This window comes from Penicillium coprophilum (genome assembly GCF_028826855.1).
Source record: "Penicillium coprophilum strain IBT 35676 chromosome Unknown utg000004l_segment0_segment0, whole genome shotgun sequence".
In the NCBI taxonomy this organism is placed as follows: Eukaryota; Fungi; Ascomycota; class Eurotiomycetes; order Eurotiales; family Aspergillaceae; genus Penicillium; species Penicillium coprophilum.
In genome coordinates this window covers 2769473-2788226 of record NW_026622723.1, presented here as the reverse complement: position 1 = coordinate 2788226, position 18754 = coordinate 2769473, and the positions used below count along the sequence as shown (strand labels likewise).

Sequence of the window (18754 nt, the reverse complement as noted above, 5' to 3'; positions counted from 1 at the left end):
TGCTTGCAAGCGGTCTTTGCCACTGTCACGTGAACCTTGTCCATGATATACTTTCTATCCGGGCTACTTTGTTTGTCTGCATCTCTTATGCATCTGGATCTACATGGTTCTTTATCTTTTCGTCTGCTTTACTCGGACCTGTCTGGTCTTACTGGACTTTCATGGTTGAACAAAGGTGAAAGCGAATTCCGAGAAAGATACTAATCCAACGAATCCAACGACCTGAAATACATTATTTAAGTATGAATGAAAATGTTCGACTTACTGGCTCCAATTTATAAGACATATCATGATTTACAGCTATGTAGGGTTTCTATCTCTCTATCACGCTATGTTTCCAAGCTATAATTCTTCAAAGACCATCTAAAAACAAAACACCATCCAGATCTATCTACATTAACTCACATAACAGTCATACAACCCCCTATTCAATGCTTATCAGCAGAAGGCAAGGAATCATCCTTAACCCCCATCTCATCAACCTCTCCGATCCCAAATCCCCGACAAACAGCCCTCGCAATCCTCTCCCCACTCCAATACGCCCCAGTAGTGGTCCCAAGCGCCACAAACGGCGCCGTATGCTCTCCAGCAAACCAAAGACCCCTACTCAACCCAATCCCATCCCCAGACCTAAGAACCTCAATATCGATATCCGCCTCTTCAATCCCAACCTGGAAATTACAATACGACCCATTCCCCGCAAACACATCCTTCTGCCACTGCGTAGCAAGCAACGCAACCGGCACACAATCTGGGTTCTCGGCGCTGTATCCAGGAAGTCGAGAGTAGAAAGGTTGTAGAGTTGAGATTAGGATGTCTCTGTATTCAAGTGATGAGGGTTCATGTCCGGAAAGACGGTTTATTATCTCCGCGCCGCCTGAACCATATGTGTAGAAGAGGAGGGTTGGATGGGCGTGTGGGGATGGGAGGGAGGCGAGGGAGAGACACTCCTGATTCCATTCTGTGTTTTCGGGATGAGTTGTGTAGGATGGGGTAAGGAATTGGGCGAAGACGGTGTTTTGTGATTGGGTTGTTGAAGTGCTGGTGTGATTGTGCCAGAATGCCTGTGGGAATGTCACGTATATCTTTTCAAGTCTGCCGTAGGAGATGTTGTCGATTGCTTTTTCGAGACGGGGTGGGAGAGCAGGTGTAAATGCTGAGGTATTTTGTTTGAGCCAGCCCAGTGGACAGGTTACGACTACTTCGTCGAAATCGTAGATTGCGCCTGTGGCTGTTGTTACGGTTACTTGGTGTTTCGATTGGGGTTTGCGAGGTGGTGCAGTGATGTTTGTGACTGGTTCGTTGAGACGGATGTCGGCTTTTTCAATGGCGGTTTTGGCGACGTGCGCTAGGATGCGTTTGTATGTAGATGCCACGACGAAGTTGCCTTGATTGATGCGTTAGAAGGGATATGTTATAGTAATGACTCATGAGGGATTTGCTACACGTACTTCCATCAACGCATTCTTCCAGACGGAAGAATTTTAAGCTCTGCTTGTCGACTTGGTCGCCGACATACGTACCCCAGAGCCTACAGGCATCAAGACAGAGTTGTTTCTCTTCATCTGAGAAGGCAGTGTCCTGGACTCGATCGCAGAAGAAATCGAACAGACTTCGCTCGACGGGAATGCTTTCTCCATGTTGATTGCTGTACTTGAAGGCTTCTGCTATAGTAGTCCATACAAAGTCCTGGACTTTAGCGCTCACTTCGTCGTTGATCGGGTGACCATCTCGTGAATAGGAGATATGTCTTCCACCTTCCGGATCATACATGACGGTTTCCGTTTCTTCCGCTATGGTCATGATGGGGTTCTCACCCGCGCCATGAATCCAATTAGGGCCTCTGGGTTGAGGGTCAGCTGGTGTATACTTCCCAGATCAAACTAGCTGCAGGGGTACATACAGATCTACCACATGGTCGCCAACTGTTGATTGGTGAATCTAACCGAAGAAAGTTAATAAAAAAAGACTTGGCTGCAGTACAAGGACGACATACTCTCCCGCCAATGCGATCTCTTGCTTCTAGGATTGTTACTCGGGCCCCATTCTGGATGAGCACTTCGGCACATCGGAGGCCTGAGATACCTGCGCCGATAATACCAATATGCGGACTTAGAGTCATGGTCAAAAATCAATGATCTGTTGATATGTGCAAAATGAAGATGAACATGTGAAGATTCTGGATGTCATTGGGCGGTGCTGCCGCGGTCGATTGATTGGTTACCGCTATCACCCTGGAGCCACTTGGGCTCTTATCGAGACATCTTCATCTGTCCAAGGTACAGGTACAATAGGTCTACGATTGAGGTTATGGAGATATTATTTTTTTGGGACTCGATCGCATTGATAAAGCGAGTCTAAAAGACATCGCAGATGCCGGGTCAAATAAATGCTCGGCAACAGATCGAGCTCAGCTTATGACCAGCATAATAGATACAAATAAAAGAAAAGAAGCCATACGCCTGGTCGAACCTCCGGAGCCGCTAGAAGCGAGAACATGGTGAGTACCACTGTCGCTGCCGTAGAACGCCGTGACGAAAGCGCTTTTTGAAACGAGAAACAGACGAAGGGTATGTACGGATCGGAGGTAATGGAAGGGTATCAAGGAAAGTCAAGAGAACGGAGCAAAGCGCCGAGGAAAGAAAGCCGATAAAGAAGCAGTGGAGATCAACTCCACTTTGAGACAGTGCAAGAGCACAAGGGGTGCTTTGTTGTAGACGAGGCGCGGATATTGGGTAGACTCGTATTAGACCGAGACACCCCCTTCAGTCTTCCCAGATGGTCTCCAGGTCAAGATCCTGCCGTCGCTCAGCACCACAAACACTCCATCGCTTGCGCTTATCACTCCGGGCTACATATCCGCCCGAACCCCCGCGCATTGTACTGAATGAGTTGGGCGCATCGGATGCCCCGCGCCGTCGGTTGGCATTGGTAGCAGCGTCGGCTGCATCAGCCGCAGCTTTCAACTCGGCGATGCGATCCTCTTCAAGAGCCTCATTCTCGGCGTCAGGGATATCGGGGATGGTTTCCAAAGACGAAATGCTGGGGCTTCGGGAGCGAAGGCTAGTCGGAGTTGAGGGGACGGAAATGGAGGAAACGGAGCCGGATGGACCGGGGTAAGATTCGTTGTATTTGGAGCCCAGGATGGGCGAGGAATGTAAGGGGGGGGCTGATAGGGGTCTGGAAAGAAAGGGGTGAAGTCGGACGCAGGCGACCGATGCGGGGGAGTGTCTGCGCCATGAGGACAGGAGACGAGGCTAGTGGAGATTTGGGAATGGTTTCTAATTCTGCGTTCTCGGAGATGGTTTCTGAGATGTTGAAAGAGCCCATACGGGATTCGATGTAATCGTCAGGGCGCATCATGGGATATCGTTTTGTGTCGCGGCCATTGACGAAGATATAACGACCTTGGGAGTCCAGCCCGGGGAGGAATAAGCGCGCGTCATTGACGGCATTCCCGGGATTCCAGCCAGTGACCGAGAGCGGAGATGCGATCGAGCCAAAGGGGATCGTGTCCGAGGTGGTGCCTGTGGTTCAGAGGAGAATGCGATCATGACGTCCTCCTTTTCCGGGACAACCCCGGAGTTGGTCCCGGATTCGTTGCGCATTTCTTCAGGTCGTGACTCCGTAAAGAAATAGAGAGGAAAAGGGGGTAAGCGCGATTTACCCTCGCATCATAGTAAAAAGGAAAAAGAAAACTCTTGGACCTGCCAAGTGAAAGAAAAAGGGGAAGTTCCGAAATACTGGTGAGGTTGACGTTGTGAAAAGATAAAAAAAAAAGAGAGGCGTAGAATCTCCGACTCTCAGAGAATCTCAGTCGGAAAACCACCCTTACTCAAATTGCTGGGCGCACCAAATATCCTCGGCGATTTCTCGCAGAGCCGCTTCAACAATTTGTATGTCTCTTTCTTTTGAGGGTGCTCTTCCGACAAAACTCTCAAAAGGGATGATGAGGGACCCGGAAACTGCGACTTGACCCTCACTTTTTCGGATGAGAACGGTCTGAGTGCTTCCCTGGGAATCTCGTTCGTATTTTTCGAGTTGGATCTCCGGTCTTCTTCGATTGATTTTCATTGCCAACGCAATGCTGACGTTCCCCCGTGCCGGGTCTACCCACATGTCGATATCTCGACGTAGTCGAGCCAGAGATCCCGAAACTGCAACTTCTAAAACCATTGTTCGATTCCTGGGTAACTTCTTGGGGACCCAAGCGGCATCCGGCTGTTTTGTTCCCTGAGGGTGTTCATGTGGCACAGCTGTATAGTCCAGGAATACGCGACGCAGTCCCATACGTTCTAAGGCCTCTTTGACTGCATATTGTAGAGAACAAGCTCCTTGGGCATGTGCTGGTGTCACCATTTTGACGATCAGACTTTTTTTTTCTTTTTCAAACGATGTGAGAACAGACCGGATGGGGTGTTCCGAGTCGAGGAAGTCTCGTTGGTAAGTTGCACTGTCAATGTAAAAAACAACGTATTCATTATCGAGAGCTGTAAGATTGTCGAGAAATTCGTCCTTGAAACGGTGGATGATTCGAATGAATTGTTCCATTCCTTGATACCGATATCTCCTCGTTGTCAAAGGTAGACATAGGTCTTCCAGATCACAATCCGAAATACCATTGTGGCAATTATCCTCCATGTTTCACTTTTGAAGTTGATTCTTGATACCAAATCTTGAAATCAATATAGACAGTATCACTTCAAGGATGGAGGTGATGCGAGTATCCCACATGGATCCCAATCTGCTTGGCAGCATCTATAATGTCAGAGGTAGGTCATTGAGCATGTACCAGCATAAAGGACCCGAGTTTGAACTGGTGGCTTTATAATGTCTTTCTAACTATCTTTCGAAGTGCCTTTCTAGAATTTATTTGCGTGTCTTTCTGGATGTCTTCCAAAAACGTTTCATCTGTGTGATAGCTAGGAATATGATAGTGAACTTTTGAAGCACCAGAAACGGGAACAATAATACAGACTAGACTCTACATATTGGCAGATCAGAAGGAAATTTTGATCTTGACAGCTCCATATAATGTCAGCCATGTACATGGCATTTAATACAACTCCTTCTGATTACCTATTAGACAGTATAGAAAAGGCCAAGTCAATGGCATATAAAAAACAAGGAAGCAAAATCATCTCACGGCTCGGCCTCTTCCTCGCCCTCCTTGCACTTAGAAACGTTCTTGCGGACATAAGTTTCCCGCACTATATCTCCTTCATGCTTGAACACCACCCACTCACCCATACCATACTCCTCCGGTGCAACACGTATACCACGACCACCCCCACCAACAATCACATTACCAGGACGGTACTTAGGATCCGCCTGCATACGCCGAATAGCAGAAACATGGATCTCAGCATTAAGCGGAACATCCCGCACTTCGCCACGAGGCAACGGCCAGCTAATCGGCTTCCACGACCCATCAGGCTGCAGATCCATACGACGGAACGGCAACCATTCCATAATTCGCCAGGTGATAACAGACATACTAGGAATACCCTGGTTGAACATCAAGCAGTCATGTAGCAGCCCCTTCGTACTGGAGGTGTGTAGCGCATGCCAGAAGTCGCGACTTGCAGCAGATCGCTCCTTCTCATCCGGCATAGAGCGGAAAGCATCCTCATTCTCAGCATGAGGCTCAACGCACCGACTCGGGCGGCGGGAATTGATCTCTTCCCGGATCGGACTGTAATCACCATCGTACTCCTCCAGACATTGAAACTGCTTCATCTTGCGCTGATCCAGCTGGAGTCCGGCCTTGTACGCTTCCTGTGTCATCCACACGAGCGGCGCGTGACTGAGAGCCCATGACTCGCCATCTGAGAGTTTCCACCCGCCGCCGATGTCTGCGTGGCAACCTGGGAACCAGACTTCGTGGATGTCTTGGTCGTCTTCGTCGTCGCTTGAATCGACCTCCACGACCGGAATTCGTACTGAGAGGGTGTTGGATTGCATGCTGTGGTAGGATTCTTTGCTTCGCACTGAGTGGAGATCGTCCATGGATGCTTTGGGCACCGCGAGGCTGCGTCGGGGGGAGTGTGCGCGGTATGTGTCGGGTTTCATTGTCCCGTTGTCGCTACCGGCGCGGGAGGGTGGTTGCGAGGATGTGTGAGAAGCTGGATGGTGGGAGGCACGGCGCCCCGTGTGGTAGTATGTTTCTCCGGTACTGGGCCCCCATTTGGGATCCTTGAATTCAGGCTCGGCCTTCCCTTCCTCCTGCTGTTCTTCCTGAGAGTCATCATTTAACCGAATGGCTGGGACGTTGTCTGGGTGTTCCTCCTGAGGCTTCTCCTGGGGTTCCTCCTGGGACTTCTCTTTGTGGTCCTGATGGAAGAGGTGCAGATGATTCTTGGGCAAATGATGGCGACGGCGATGTTTCTTCTTCTCTTTTGGACGCGCCCCAGAGATCAGATCTTGCCGGAACTTTGCACGGCGCTCGTCAATACCCACGGCATGGCGAATCACCTTAGCCGAGCTGCGTGCCGTGTATGGGAACTTGGTACGCTGCATCCATGCAGACTCAAAGCGCGGCACACTGTTGACGGTATCGAAAAGACCCATGAAACGGATACGGGAGATCGGACGACTGAAGGTCTCACGGAAAGCTTTCATGTATGCGAAGAGCTTTTTCTTTTCTTCGCGCTCTTCTTCCGAGTCGTCGGACCGCTGCTGCCATTTGGCGAATGTCTTCCACGCAAACCGGACCAGTTCCTCGTTTCCTGCTTCGAGCAGACCGATGTAGTCCAGCATCTCTGCAAGGAATCGCGCGATGTATGACCCACGACTAAAGCCGATGAAGAAGATCTCATCGCCAGGGGAATAGTATCGCATCAGGAACTTATACCCACCCATGACATGCTCATCAAAAGAAGACCCGACCGCCGAGTCCTTGGCCTTTTGATAGGCGGACTTGATACGTTGGATGCGGCCATGGCTAGTCAGTGACTTTGAGGTCACATATGTGCCAATGCCTGGCTGGTAGTAATGGTACTGATGGCTCTTGCTGCGGTCAAGCATCTGTAATCTCTTAGCACCTGTTCAAACGCTTGGCTCGCACTCCCACTTACGCGAAAGATCTTGAGCACATTACTATCCGACTCGTCACCAGCGAATTTGTTTCCGGTACCATCAAAGCAAAGCACAAACTGCTTCGGCGTACCTGATAGGGCTTGGTGTTCATACCCGTAAGCCATGATGCCACCGAATAAAAACCAAACAAAAAAGTTCAAAACGCTTGACAGCTAAGAATTCAAGGGGGGCTATATACGAGCAGGGGGAAAGGCTCCAGGCTGGGATGACGCTTTGATGCAGCTAGATACAGCTAGCATTACACGAATCCGCAACCTACATCGGACCCAGCGAAGGGGGAGTAGGATAAGAATATACAACCCACTAGCCGATCGTTGCAGATTTGTGAAAAAAATACGTCAAACTTGCGCTGGCTGACGGGCGGGTCCCCCAGACTTGGCAAATTTTCATTACAAGGGTCATTTGTTTTACTGGGATTCATTTCGGTGTGGATGAAATGATTCACTGACTCGCATCTGTCCAGGTGTAGGTTACAACGTACATAAAATCTTCGAGTCTAACGGGGGCGCATTCCATCCAATGGAGACGAGCCGGTAATCATTGCTGGATATGCAAAGTTATCGCGAACTGGGCTGAACCTGACTTGAGTTCTGCACGAGGGATGCAGCTTGCGCGGGCCGGACCTGGGTAGCGTGTGAATTTGGAATCCTGTGAGATGGAGCTGAACAGAGACTAAAGGAGAGACGTGCATATTTGTCCTCTTGCCATTCCGTGCGCGAGTAATCATTGGCCCCCAGTTAGCGTCGAGGTTGGAGCTATGAGATTTTGAAAGGAGACGATGCTGGGTGTTCGGGACATAACTGTCGATCATTATCCATAGAGTCATTCTAGACAGCAATGTATCAGGGGGTGTAAGGGGTGAGATGGTCCTATCGAGTGTTCCGTCGTGTGGGTTCGGCTTTGAGCGATCAGATCCGGTCTAACCCTCTATGGCAATCAATATCCAATCCTTCACGGCCCAGGGTAGTGGTCCACTTATGTTTGCCGCCACTTTCTTGGAATTGAGAAAGTTACTCGAGGTGTCAGTGTGACTGTCACTGCAATCGGATACAAAAAACCTTGCAATATTCAAACTTTCATCAGGCGTCATCCCGCGTGTGGTTCCCTGAAAACGAATGACAACACCCGAAACGGAAGGAGAGTGGGACTTTTCATATCCCCCCCCAAAAAAGGGACGCAATGGAACTGGATCTACGGCCGAACAAGGGATCTCTGCAATAATACGGACTACCTAGGTAGGTAGGTAATAGCTGGATTAAAGACAACCTTGGAACCTTCGAAGATATCCAATTTATGCATATCATATCCATGGATAGATGATGCGGGAGTGGCCTTTAACAAATGGCTGACCCATGGTTTGTCAAAACCTTACCATTGAACCATCCCCAGATCTCATACTCCGTATCTTCCAAGGTTGATCTGCTAAAGGGGAAAATGCAGTTTGTCATTTTCGCGTGGAAACTCCCGTTTTACCGACGCCACGAGGATGTACGTACAGAGTCGACAAAAAAAAAAAATTAAGACCCTAATAGTGGATGTTCCGAGATGGATCAGATTCTGAATAATTAGTGACTGGCAGATTTCAGCTGCCAATTAGAAGCGACATATTGTGGTTCGCGCGCGAGTGGCCCGTTCGCCACTTAATTTCATAGTTAGTGGATGAAAAAGTGGGCCTACGACGATCAAAACAAAAGAAAGAAGGCCAAATAAAAGTGAGTTTTTCATGGTGAATTCTGCGTCTCCGTCACATTAGGGTTCTTCCTTACATCCCAAGTGCTACAGAGTACTGGTTATGGAGGAGCACTACCTTGTGTCCTACACCACATAACCCTTATTGGAGCAAATTATAGGGCGTAATAGCACTCGAAAGTTCATTTCCAGCCAGCCACCAAATACATTGGAATTTCTTTCTCGGAAAATGCAGACAGTCCGAGCATCTTACCCCACTTGGGGTCGATTTAGTTCGATCGTGAGATCCCATTATGCATCAATTTGCACTTCAATCGGACAACCTCGTACAGATAGTGTACACCGCTGATTATAGTCCCGTATTACGACATTCTTACAACCATTGGTCTATTATCCGCTTCTTCCGAGCCTTATGTACAGATAGATTTGGGCTTGCTTTTCAGCTCAAAAGATTCTGGGGTTTGCCATACATACCGAGTACTCCCACATAACCGCGGCCATCTTAGATCGAATTGAACCATACGGAATATAAGACCTAGTTATAGAGTAATTGGTATACACCATAGAACAAATAACCCCTTTCTCAGATGCCGAAGGCCATAAATGTTGATCACTTACTATATTGAGATACTTCATCGAGAGCCCACTATAGAAACTCCACTCCGCTTGAGAACTAAGCTTGTACCATGCGGGGCTGAAATAATTGTTACAGAGGACCAGGTGCAGGCCCGAGAGATCGACCTGATGCTCTCCATCAAATTAAAAATGCTGTCATTGCAGTCAATCAACTATTGGCGATAGCAAATCCGCCAATTCTCACACGCTCCACAGTCCTGCAGCTGACTTGCGTCGCCCGCGCAGCTCGTTTTAAAGAGCACCGTCGAGCTTCTGATTTATTTCTCCCCCTGATCGAGCCCTTGGTAGCCACTTTCTCCTTTCTCTTATACTTAATTTTCTTCTGGCTTGTTTGTGGCATCATTCTTCACAATGTTAAGGAGATTCTCTACTCAGTTCAAGCGGTCCAAGGACTCCAAGGACTCCAAGGACTCCAAGGACCCGAAAGACTCCAATGGTGAAACCGAGCCCAAGAGCACAGATAAGAGCAGCAAGCGCATCTCTAAGGTGTCGCTAACTCGGAAATCCACCTCTCACCAGGAGGAAAATCACGTCGTGAAGCGTTCCGAGGTCGTTGCTGTATTTGAGAAATATGCGCAAGCAATTCACGCCTCGCAGGATCCTCTACCCAACCAGACCGGCGATAGCTCCTACTTGAAGCACGACAAATCGGCCGGTCTCATCAATGACATTAAGTCACTGGGATTCCGTGATGTCAACACTGTCAAAGATCTCATTGCGAGCAAAACCTCCGGTGAGCTTGTTGACGACAAGACCTACTTGATGGAGCGCATAATCCAGATGGTTTCGGATTTGCCCGGCAACTCCAAGAACCGTGTTGAGCTCACCAGCGTATTCTTGGATGAGCTATGGAACTCAATTCCTCACCCGCCTCTCTCGTGAGAAATCCTCAATTGGGAACGCTCGGTTTGCAATCGCGTACTAACTCTGCGAATAGTTACATGGGAGACGAGTACAAGTATCGCTCGGCCGATGGCTCAAACAACAACCCTACTCTCCCGTGGCTGGGAGCTGCTAATACCGCCTACTGTCGCACCATTCCTCCTCTGACCATCCAGCCCAGCGGATTGCCCGACGCCGGCTTGATTTTTGATACCCTCTTTGCTCGCCAGGAATTCACTCCGCACCCCAACAAGGTCTCCAGTGTTTTCTTCGACTGGGCCTCTCTGATTATTCACGGTAAGTCGGTGGCACTGAAAGTTGTAATTCAGGCACTAAGATGCGCGTTATGTACACAGACATTTTCCAGACCGATTACCGCCAACAACACCTCAACAAAACCTCTGCTTACCTCGACCTCTCCATTCTATACGGTGATGTTCAGGAGCAACAGGATCTGATCCGTTCCCACCAGGACGGAAGGCTGAAGCCTGATTGCTTCTCCGAGGGTCGTCTGCAGGCCCTTCCTGCCGCCTGTGGTGTCCTGCTGGTTATGCTGAACCGTTTCCACAACCACATTGTTACCCAGCTGGCTGAGATCAACGAAAATGGACGCTTTAGCAAGCCTCGCCCTGGCCTGTCCGAAGAGGACACCAAGAAAGCCTGGGCCAAGCGTGATGAGGATCTGTTCCAAACTGGTCGTCTCATCACTTGCGGTCTTTACATTAACATCACTCTCTATGACTACCTGCGCACCATTGTCAACCTGAATCGCACAAACTCAACCTGGTGCTTGGATCCCCGTGCCCAGGTGGAGAAGGCTGGTGCCACTCCTTCTGGTCTCGGCAACCAGTGCTCTGTCGAGTTCAATTTGGCCTACCGGTGGCACTCGGCCATCAGCCAGGGCGACGAGAAGTGGATTGAGCAGGTTTACTATGACCTCATGGGCAAGCCTGCCGAGGAGGTCACCATGCCTGAGCTACTGATGGGTATGAAGAAGGTTGAAGGCACGCTCGAGGCTGATCCTTCTAAGCGTACCTTCGCCCGCCTGCAGCGTAACGCAGATGGATACTTCGATGACGGAGAGCTTGTGAACATTTTGACTTATGCTACCGAGGATGTTGCCAGCTCTTTCGGTCCCCGGAATGTGCCTAAAGCTATGCGCTCCATCGAGATCCTTGGTATCGAGGCTTCGCGTAGATGGAACGTCGGCTCTCTTAACGAGTTCCGGAAGCACTTCGGTCTAAAGCCTTACGAGACTTTCGAGGAAGTCAACTCCAACCCCGACATCGCTAATACTCTCCGTCACCTCTACGAGCACCCTGATTATATTGAATTGTATCCTGGTATTGTCACTGAGGAGGCCAAGGAGCCTATGATCCCTGGTGTTGGCATTGCCCCGACCTACACCATCTCTCGTGCTGTGCTGTCCGATGCTGTTGCGCTTGTCCGTGGTGACCGTCACTACACCATTGACTACAACCCTCGCAACTTGACCAACTGGGGTTACAACGAGTGCCGCTACGACCTCAACATCAACCAGGGCTGTATCTTCTACAAGCTGGCCACGCGCGCCTTCCCTAATCACTACAAGCCTGACTCCATTTACGCTCACTACCCTATGACCATCCCCAGCGAAAACCGCAAGATCATGAAGGATCTGGGCCGTGAGCAGGATTACTCCTGGGATAAGCCCGCCTTCACTGAGCCTCGTGTCAACCTGGCGTCTCACCAGAATGCCAAGCTACTGCTCGAAAATCAGCGAGACTTCCGCCCCAGCTGGGCCCGCTCCATGTCTGAGCTTTTCGGTAAGGGCGAGTTTGACACGAAGCAGCGCGAGGCTATTGGCAAGGCTCTCAACACCGAGGAGTTCCCCAAGCTCGTCAAAACCTTCTACGAAGACATCACTGAGCGCCTCATTGCGGAGAAGGCTGGCCATCTGGGCAAGATCAACCAGATCGATATCACTCGCGATGTCGGCAACGTGGCCCACGTCCACTTCGCCTCTAGTCTGTTCGGCCTTCCCCTGAAGACCGAGCGGAACCCGCAGGGCCTCTTCACCGAACAAGAGATGTACATGATCCTCGCGACCATCTTCTCGGCGCTTTTCTTCGACGTCGATGCACCTCGTTCGTACGCCCTGAACAGCGCCGCGTCCGCAGTCTCCACGCAACTCGGCCAGGTGGTCGAGGCCAGCGTCAAATCCGACACCAACAATGGTCTCTTCGCCGGCATCATGGACAGCTTCCGCCCACATGACAACGCCCTCCGCGAGTTTGGAACTGAGGCCATCCGTCGTATGAAGGACGCCGGCTCCAGCGCCTCGGAGATCACCTGGTCTGCCATCGTGCCGACGATCGTCGGCCTAGTCCCCAGCCAGGGCCAGGTCTTCACCCAGATCATCGAGTTCTACACCGCGCCCGAGAACAAGATCCACCTTGCTGAGATCCACCGCTTCGCGAAGACCAACTCAGCTGAATCAGACGAGAAGCTGTACCGCTACTGTCTGGAAGCTATTCGTCTGAACGGCACTTTCGGCGCCTTCCGCGAGGCCAAGGAAGCTGTCACCGTCGAGGAAGACGGCAAGATCTACACCATTCAGCCTGGTCAGCAGGTCTTTGCCTCCTTCAACCAGGCTAACCACGACCCCAGCGTCTTCCCTGACCCCAACCAGGTCAAACTTGACCGTCCCCTTGACTCATATATCAACCATGGCCAGGGTCCCACCACTGGCTTTGGCGAGCAGATCACCAAGATCGCGCTCATTGCTATGTTGCGTGTTGTCGGTAGTTTGCAGGGTCTTCGCCGTGCTCCTGGTGCTCAAGGCCAGCTTAAGAAGATCGCCCAGGAGGGTGGATACTCCGTTTACCTCCGCGGTGACGGAACTTCTTACTTGCCCTTCCCTATGTCGCTTAAGCTGCACTGGGATGCTCCCTCCGAGCAGAAGAAGGCTGCGTCTTCTTAATAGTTTCTCTCCGGTGTTTGTTGGTTGAAGCTGTTTATATCAAACTGCGCGGATTTTATGTTACATGGACGTAATTAACTCGGGGTGGGCTATGATTTTATGCCTTTTTTTGTTTACTGTTTTGTTTTTGACGACATGTTTGGTTGCCAGGATATCCAGAAATTGTTGAAGCTTTGTTGTTTATAGCAGTGTAGTGTATAGTTTTGAATATTTCACCGGTTTCATTTCCTTGCGTGGAACTCAGTAGAGTATATAGACAGAATACCGGATCAATCAACTTTTTAGGATAGAGCTGCGACTCTGGTCGTGCGTTTGACGGTCGAGAAAGAGAGAGGCACGTTGTTGAAATTGTTGGCGGGTTGACAATGAATGAAGGTATTATTTGTGACGGTACTTGAAGGGTGCTCTGGTATTTGACGCAAGTTGTTGGTATTTCAATAAGTCCCCCAGCCTTTAGGAACAAAAGGCAGGGAAGCAAACGTAGTATCGAGATCAGTATTGCGTTTACTCTGTACCTAGTCCCTGTTTGCAGACGAAGGTGACTGTTGTCAGATCTCGCGCTCTTCCCTATCCAATATCAATTACCGAACGGGCGACGCTGATATTCTCTTCTTGCTGTTGTAGATATATCTGTTCGAGCATATCAGTGACAGTCTAACATTATATTTATTTGATTCGGCGATTTCATTTCCCCCAGAGTTATCCGTGGAATAGAATTGAAGTGAAGTGAAGTGAAGTCAAGTTAAGTCGCTGTCGCGTGTCCGGGATCTGCTCACCGCCTTCGCGCCTGTCCGCAACTCCGATGTTCAATCAAGACCTCAAGGCACTGGTCCTTGAATCAAGCTTGAATCAAACGATCTGGATGCTCAAGAGAGGATTTCAGACTGTTTACTTCTCATTCCCACCAAACAATCACCCTCTGCGAAGACATTAGACCAGACCCCATATCGTCGATCGGCGGTGGGATTTGCGCCAACCCTGCAACCCGTGAGAATTCAGTCAACACAAGACCACCAAGAACGCTCTCCCAATCGCAGAATTGGGATCGCACAGACTGGGAAAATCCCGAAACCTCATCTGCAATATCCTATACTCTCGATGCAATCTACATGATGTCTCCGGCAGTCTCGGTGGAACTCGTATCGGTTTAGTTTTGCCCGCGATCTTCGCTCGCATATTTGAACCTCGCCGGAGTCTACACAAGCTTCGATTTTCGAAACTACGTACGGGAAATAGTCCGAAGTTTAAATCCCGATTTCGCGCACAGTACACCTTCCCTCTCCATTCGTGACAGCCATGGCGGGGATGGGGACGGCCGCCGGCGCAAACCATGCCAACGGCTCTACGGCCACAAAGCCCACAGCCAACCCCTACGAAACCAACCCTGATCACATTCCCAGCGATGACCCGTTTCTTTCCCAGAGCGCGCAGTATGGTCGCTACACACCCCGCGCCGACGATTTCACCCCTCGCTTCATGAACTGGTATCAGTCCGACCCAGCTGTGAACTCGTTCTGGGAGAAGGTTGCGCAGAAATACTGTACACCGGAATACTCACTCAATATCGCAGGGCCGAGGGAGGCATTCGCGGCTGGGAGCATAATAATCTGGGTTGACCGCGAACTGGCCGATGGAGCGGCGGCTGACAGATACTCGTCTGCGAATGCGAATGAATTGTCAGCCGCGCAGAAGGCAGAGGACTCGCTCAGAGAGATCGGCGTTGCAGTACCAGTGACATACTTTTGCGGGACGATTGAGGGGAGGAACGTGACAATCGAGTCTCGCATTGCGGGCGTCTCGCTGGAAGTTGCGTGGAGGTATCTCGGCACGGAACAAATCGAGGTTCTGAAGAACCAGTGTCGCCAAATTCTCCAACAACTCGGAACAATCGATCCACCCCCCGACGAACCGTCCTATGTATGCCGTGAACTCAATTCCGAAATTGCGCCCTCCGTCGAGGCTCACGAACGAGACATCCTATTCACAGATAAGACCAGCGAGGAGGAACTTTGTTTAACACACAATAACTTCATTCCGAGCAATATCATCGTCCAGGATAATCGGGTGGTGGGGCTTGCTGGCTGGCGACAATGTGGATATTTTGGCACTCTCAGAGCTAAGAAGGTCCACCAACTCTTCAGGAATCTTGATCCTGCGGCTCAAAATGGCGTGGTCAGTTCTGAGAAGAGTGCGACTTGGACCAACCTTTACGATAGTGTCTACGACCCTAGCAAGGGCGTTCCCCTTGTCGCAAACCAAGATACACCCCTTCCATCAGTCAAAACCGAACCAACAAGCTCTACCCTCGATAAATTCCCGGCTAGCGATGACTTGGACACAAATACACTAGGCTTCGATGGCACGGGCGACTACGCGACGTCTAAAACAGTGGCGAACCTCAAGCATGGGCTGACATCAAGAGCGTCTTCTTCCGACCGGTCCTCCCCAGCCAATTCCGTCAAAACAGCAAACAAGAAGCCCACGACAAACACTACTAAGAAAGGTACTGCAAAGAAACCTGCCGCCAAGAAGCGCAAGACGAATGATCCGGAGGTGGACAGCGTTGATGGGCGGCGTTCCAACACACCGGCTGGCAAAACACCCGCCAAGAAGCAACATTCCGTCTCGATAGCCGGGTCACCACCTCCAGAGGAAAAGAAAAAGCCTTCAAAGAAGAAGAAAAAAGGCCCTAAACAAGCGACTGCCCAGGAAAACGACGACTCCGACAGTTTTGACGAAAACGCGATATTCTGTATTTGTCGCCGACCTGATAACCACACATGGATGATCGCGTGTGACGGCGACTGTGAGGACTGGTATCATGGGAAATGCGTCAATATCGATCCTCGAGATGCCGATCTGATCGAGCGGTATATCTGTAAGTTTCAATAAGCAACCGCCCTCTTCTACTCGAAACTGACTTCCAACCACTAGGCCCGAACTGCGCAAGTGAAGGAAAGGGATGCACAACATGGAAACCGATGTGTCGCCTAGTCGAGTGCCGGAAACCGGCGCGCGCCAAAACAAAGCCCCCGAGCAAATACTGCTGCGATGACCACGGCCGAGAATTCATGCGTCAACAGACACAACAACTCAAAAAGCGTGCCAGCCAAGCGAATGGTCTTTTTGAAGACCTCGGTAGCATGGGTGGCATTCTTACCGCTGGAGACCTGAAAGCCGCCATTATGGGGGTGACATCTACCCAAGAATTCCGCAAGCTCGGAAATCGTATCATCTCCCCGCCACCACAGGTAGACGAACAAGAAACCACCGAGGCTGAAATAAAGGTGGAATCAAAGTCACAGAGTGGCAGATGGTTGGGATTCGACGTCCATGCCGTTGACATGGAATACTCGCAAGACGAGATTGCGAAGATCGAAAAGCTGCGCAAGAAACGCGACGAACTACTTCATCGCAAGGAGATGCTTGCTGCACGCAGTACATTCGTCTCCCTTCTCAAGCCGCGCGCCAAGGGCATAGTAGAGAAACTGAAGCAGCACGAGCCGAAGGGTGGATGGAAAGATATCTGTGGCTTTGACTCACGGCTTTCGTGGTCCGACGAAGAATTCGATGAATGGCGACTCTCCGACGCTGGAAAGAAAGCTCTCGCGGAAGGAACGGCTGAAGCTTTGGCTGTGGGTTCCTCGGCTGGCACTGATGCAGACGGGGATACAGCGATGAACGGCGACAGCGATGACGATATTTCATTTTGGACGCGTGGCGTCTGCACTAAGAAGCGGTGCGAAAGACATAAGCAGTGGGTCAAAGTGCAACAGCAAGATATTCTCTTCGAGGAGGAAACGGCAGAGCAGGACCTCGCCAGGTGTGAGAAGGAAGCTCGGTCTGTGGTAGAGCGAGGTGTGATGAGACGATGGGCCGAGAAGGATAATCAGGTTTGAATGCTGAATGGAATTTTTTCCTTGATGACTTCTATGGCCAGCCGAATTCCACAAAACAAAAGCTTGATACCCCTTGATCGCGAGGCAAAAAAGGCTCATGGACTGGAGTTAGTACTTTGCAAATTTCAATATAGCAGGATGGTCGTGGCTGGGTTTTTGGCCAATTGCATACAAAGCGGCGCTTTGCGAGGGACGGATCCGTTGTGTTTGAGAGGAATATTTTGTAAGAGTATGGACAATTGCATTGAGATCGATCAAGATCATCTTTTTCTGGCAGAGACATGGCAAATGGTATTATTCATCGCTCGTTCCATGCTCCCCATTTACCTAGACTCGTACCGACTCGGTCTTTGATCACTTCGACTATTTGAGCTCCTCTCACATCAGAAAGTAAAAGATGGGTATCAATGCCTTGGTCTAACGTCTTCATGAGCAAGGTTGGGAACAGGGAGGGAATATCTGAATGGAAGACGGAGTGGATGCCATCTTCTAGCGGATGTCTCACAGTACTACCTCCGCTAGTGTTTCCAGTCAACGATTGATTTTTATTCCACTCTGGATTCATGGTCCCCAGTCCATTAGTATTGACAAGAATGATCGAGAGATGAGAGGCATGCACACGAGACAAGCGCGTTAAGGTACGAAGTGTAGCTGTCAAGACCGCTGCACCTCGAGCTGGGTTGGAGGCTCGAATTACACCTTCGGTCAGGGTATCGAGGCCCACAACAATGAGGACGATGGGGTTGTGGACGGACGGGCTTGTCTCCGTCGAATTTCTCTGTTCTCTGTTTTCTTGGATCTCGTGGAGTGTTTCCGAGACCTTACCGATGGCTTGTGCGGCATTGGGGAAGTTATGTACGGAAAGTAGCTGCACAGAGTCAAGTCGACGGATTGCATCATCCTTTGATAGACCGGGCTGGTCATAGGTGGAAGACTGTAGCTCATTGAGAAGAGTCCTTGGGGCAAAGGCATCGAAGCTTCGTGGGTGGATAATGAATGCGCTTGGTTCAGATGATGAATGAATACTTCGTAGTTGGTTTGTAAGAATGTATCGAGGAATCTATGGTAAATATTAGTTTCATGACAATGTAGAGTGATTAATATCGTGTCTGTCATACCTGTCCGATATACTCGTTGCTTTCGTTGCTTCTCATTTGCAGTCTGGAAAAGCCTAGGACAGCTCCGCACCGAAAGACTGCTTTATTGGAGAGCTTGATACCCTTTTTCCATTCATTCTTGAGATTCCAGTCATCTTTCGCAGTTGTCTCATTTGAAGGAGCTGCATTTTCCGTTGACTCTGGTTGGAGTAGAGAATCGGCAAGGATGGGGAATGCAGGCTCAGCCGAGTAGACGTTTGGTGCGCTTGCCATGGTTCCTCATATATAAAGTACAGTCAAGTTACTATGGGTCCGATACCAGGGTATCATAACTGTAGAAGATGCGAAGAGCAAGTGGTTGATGAGGGAGGCGAAAGTGGATATCTCTCGATTTGGTCTAGCCCCACCCATCACTACTCTTTAGGCCCTGGAATATTATTTCCAGTTTAATTTTGATCACGTATTATAATGAAAATATATAAAGAACAAGA

General features: G+C 50.0%; 7 protein-coding genes across 7 annotated transcripts; 2 read left to right on the top strand and 5 right to left on the bottom strand.

The window, feature by feature from the left end:
- Positions 1-428: 428 nt before the first annotated feature.
- N7500_005486 (flavin monoamine oxidase family protein) lies at positions 429-2122 on the bottom strand (the record flags this gene model as incomplete). Its single annotated transcript, XM_056676631.1, has 4 exons — positions 429-1387; positions 1452-1843; positions 1904-1941; positions 1997-2122. 4 exons carry the CDS (start codon positions 2120-2122, stop codon positions 429-431), a joined length of 1515 nt encoding a protein of 504 aa, XP_056531631.1.
- Positions 2123-2765: 643 nt separating this feature from the next.
- Positions 2766-3360, bottom strand: N7500_005485 (uncharacterized protein; the record flags this gene model as incomplete). The annotated part of the gene is made up of 2 exons (XM_056676630.1): positions 2766-3169; positions 3207-3360. 2 exons carry the CDS (start codon positions 3358-3360, stop codon positions 2766-2768), a joined length of 558 nt encoding a protein of 185 aa, XP_056531630.1.
- Positions 3361-3831: 471 nt separating this feature from the next.
- Positions 3832-4359, bottom strand: N7500_005484 (uncharacterized protein; the record flags this gene model as incomplete). Its single annotated transcript, XM_056676629.1, has 1 exon — positions 3832-4359. The coding sequence occupies one exon, from the start codon at positions 4357-4359 to the stop codon at positions 3832-3834; it is 528 nt and encodes a 175-aa protein (XP_056531629.1).
- Positions 4360-5142: 783 nt separating this feature from the next.
- N7500_005483 (T6SS phospholipase effector Tle1-like catalytic domain-containing protein) lies at positions 5143-7202 on the bottom strand (the record flags this gene model as incomplete). The annotated part of the gene is made up of 2 exons (XM_056676628.1): positions 5143-7026; positions 7077-7202. 2 exons carry the CDS (start codon positions 7200-7202, stop codon positions 5143-5145), a joined length of 2010 nt encoding a protein of 669 aa, XP_056531628.1.
- A 2572-nt stretch (positions 7203-9774) lies between these two features.
- N7500_005482 (peroxidase/cytochrome P450 family protein) lies at positions 9775-13267 on the top strand (the record flags this gene model as incomplete). Its single annotated transcript, XM_056676627.1, has 3 exons — positions 9775-10301; positions 10361-10602; positions 10662-13267. 3 exons carry the CDS (start codon positions 9775-9777, stop codon positions 13265-13267), a joined length of 3375 nt encoding a protein of 1124 aa, XP_056531627.1.
- Positions 13268-14563: 1296 nt separating this feature from the next.
- Positions 14564-17166, top strand: N7500_005481 (putative PHD transcription factor; the record flags this gene model as incomplete). Its single annotated transcript, XM_056676626.1, has 2 exons — positions 14564-16145; positions 16202-17166. The coding sequence occupies 2 exons, from the start codon at positions 14564-14566 to the stop codon at positions 17164-17166; spliced, it is 2547 nt and encodes an 848-aa protein (XP_056531626.1).
- Positions 17167-17464: 298 nt separating this feature from the next.
- N7500_005480 (uncharacterized protein) lies at positions 17465-18536 on the bottom strand (the record flags this gene model as incomplete). The annotated part of the gene is made up of 2 exons (XM_056676625.1): positions 17465-18226; positions 18285-18536. 2 exons carry the CDS (start codon positions 18534-18536, stop codon positions 17465-17467), a joined length of 1014 nt encoding a protein of 337 aa, XP_056531625.1.
- Positions 18537-18754: the final 218 nt, after the last annotated feature.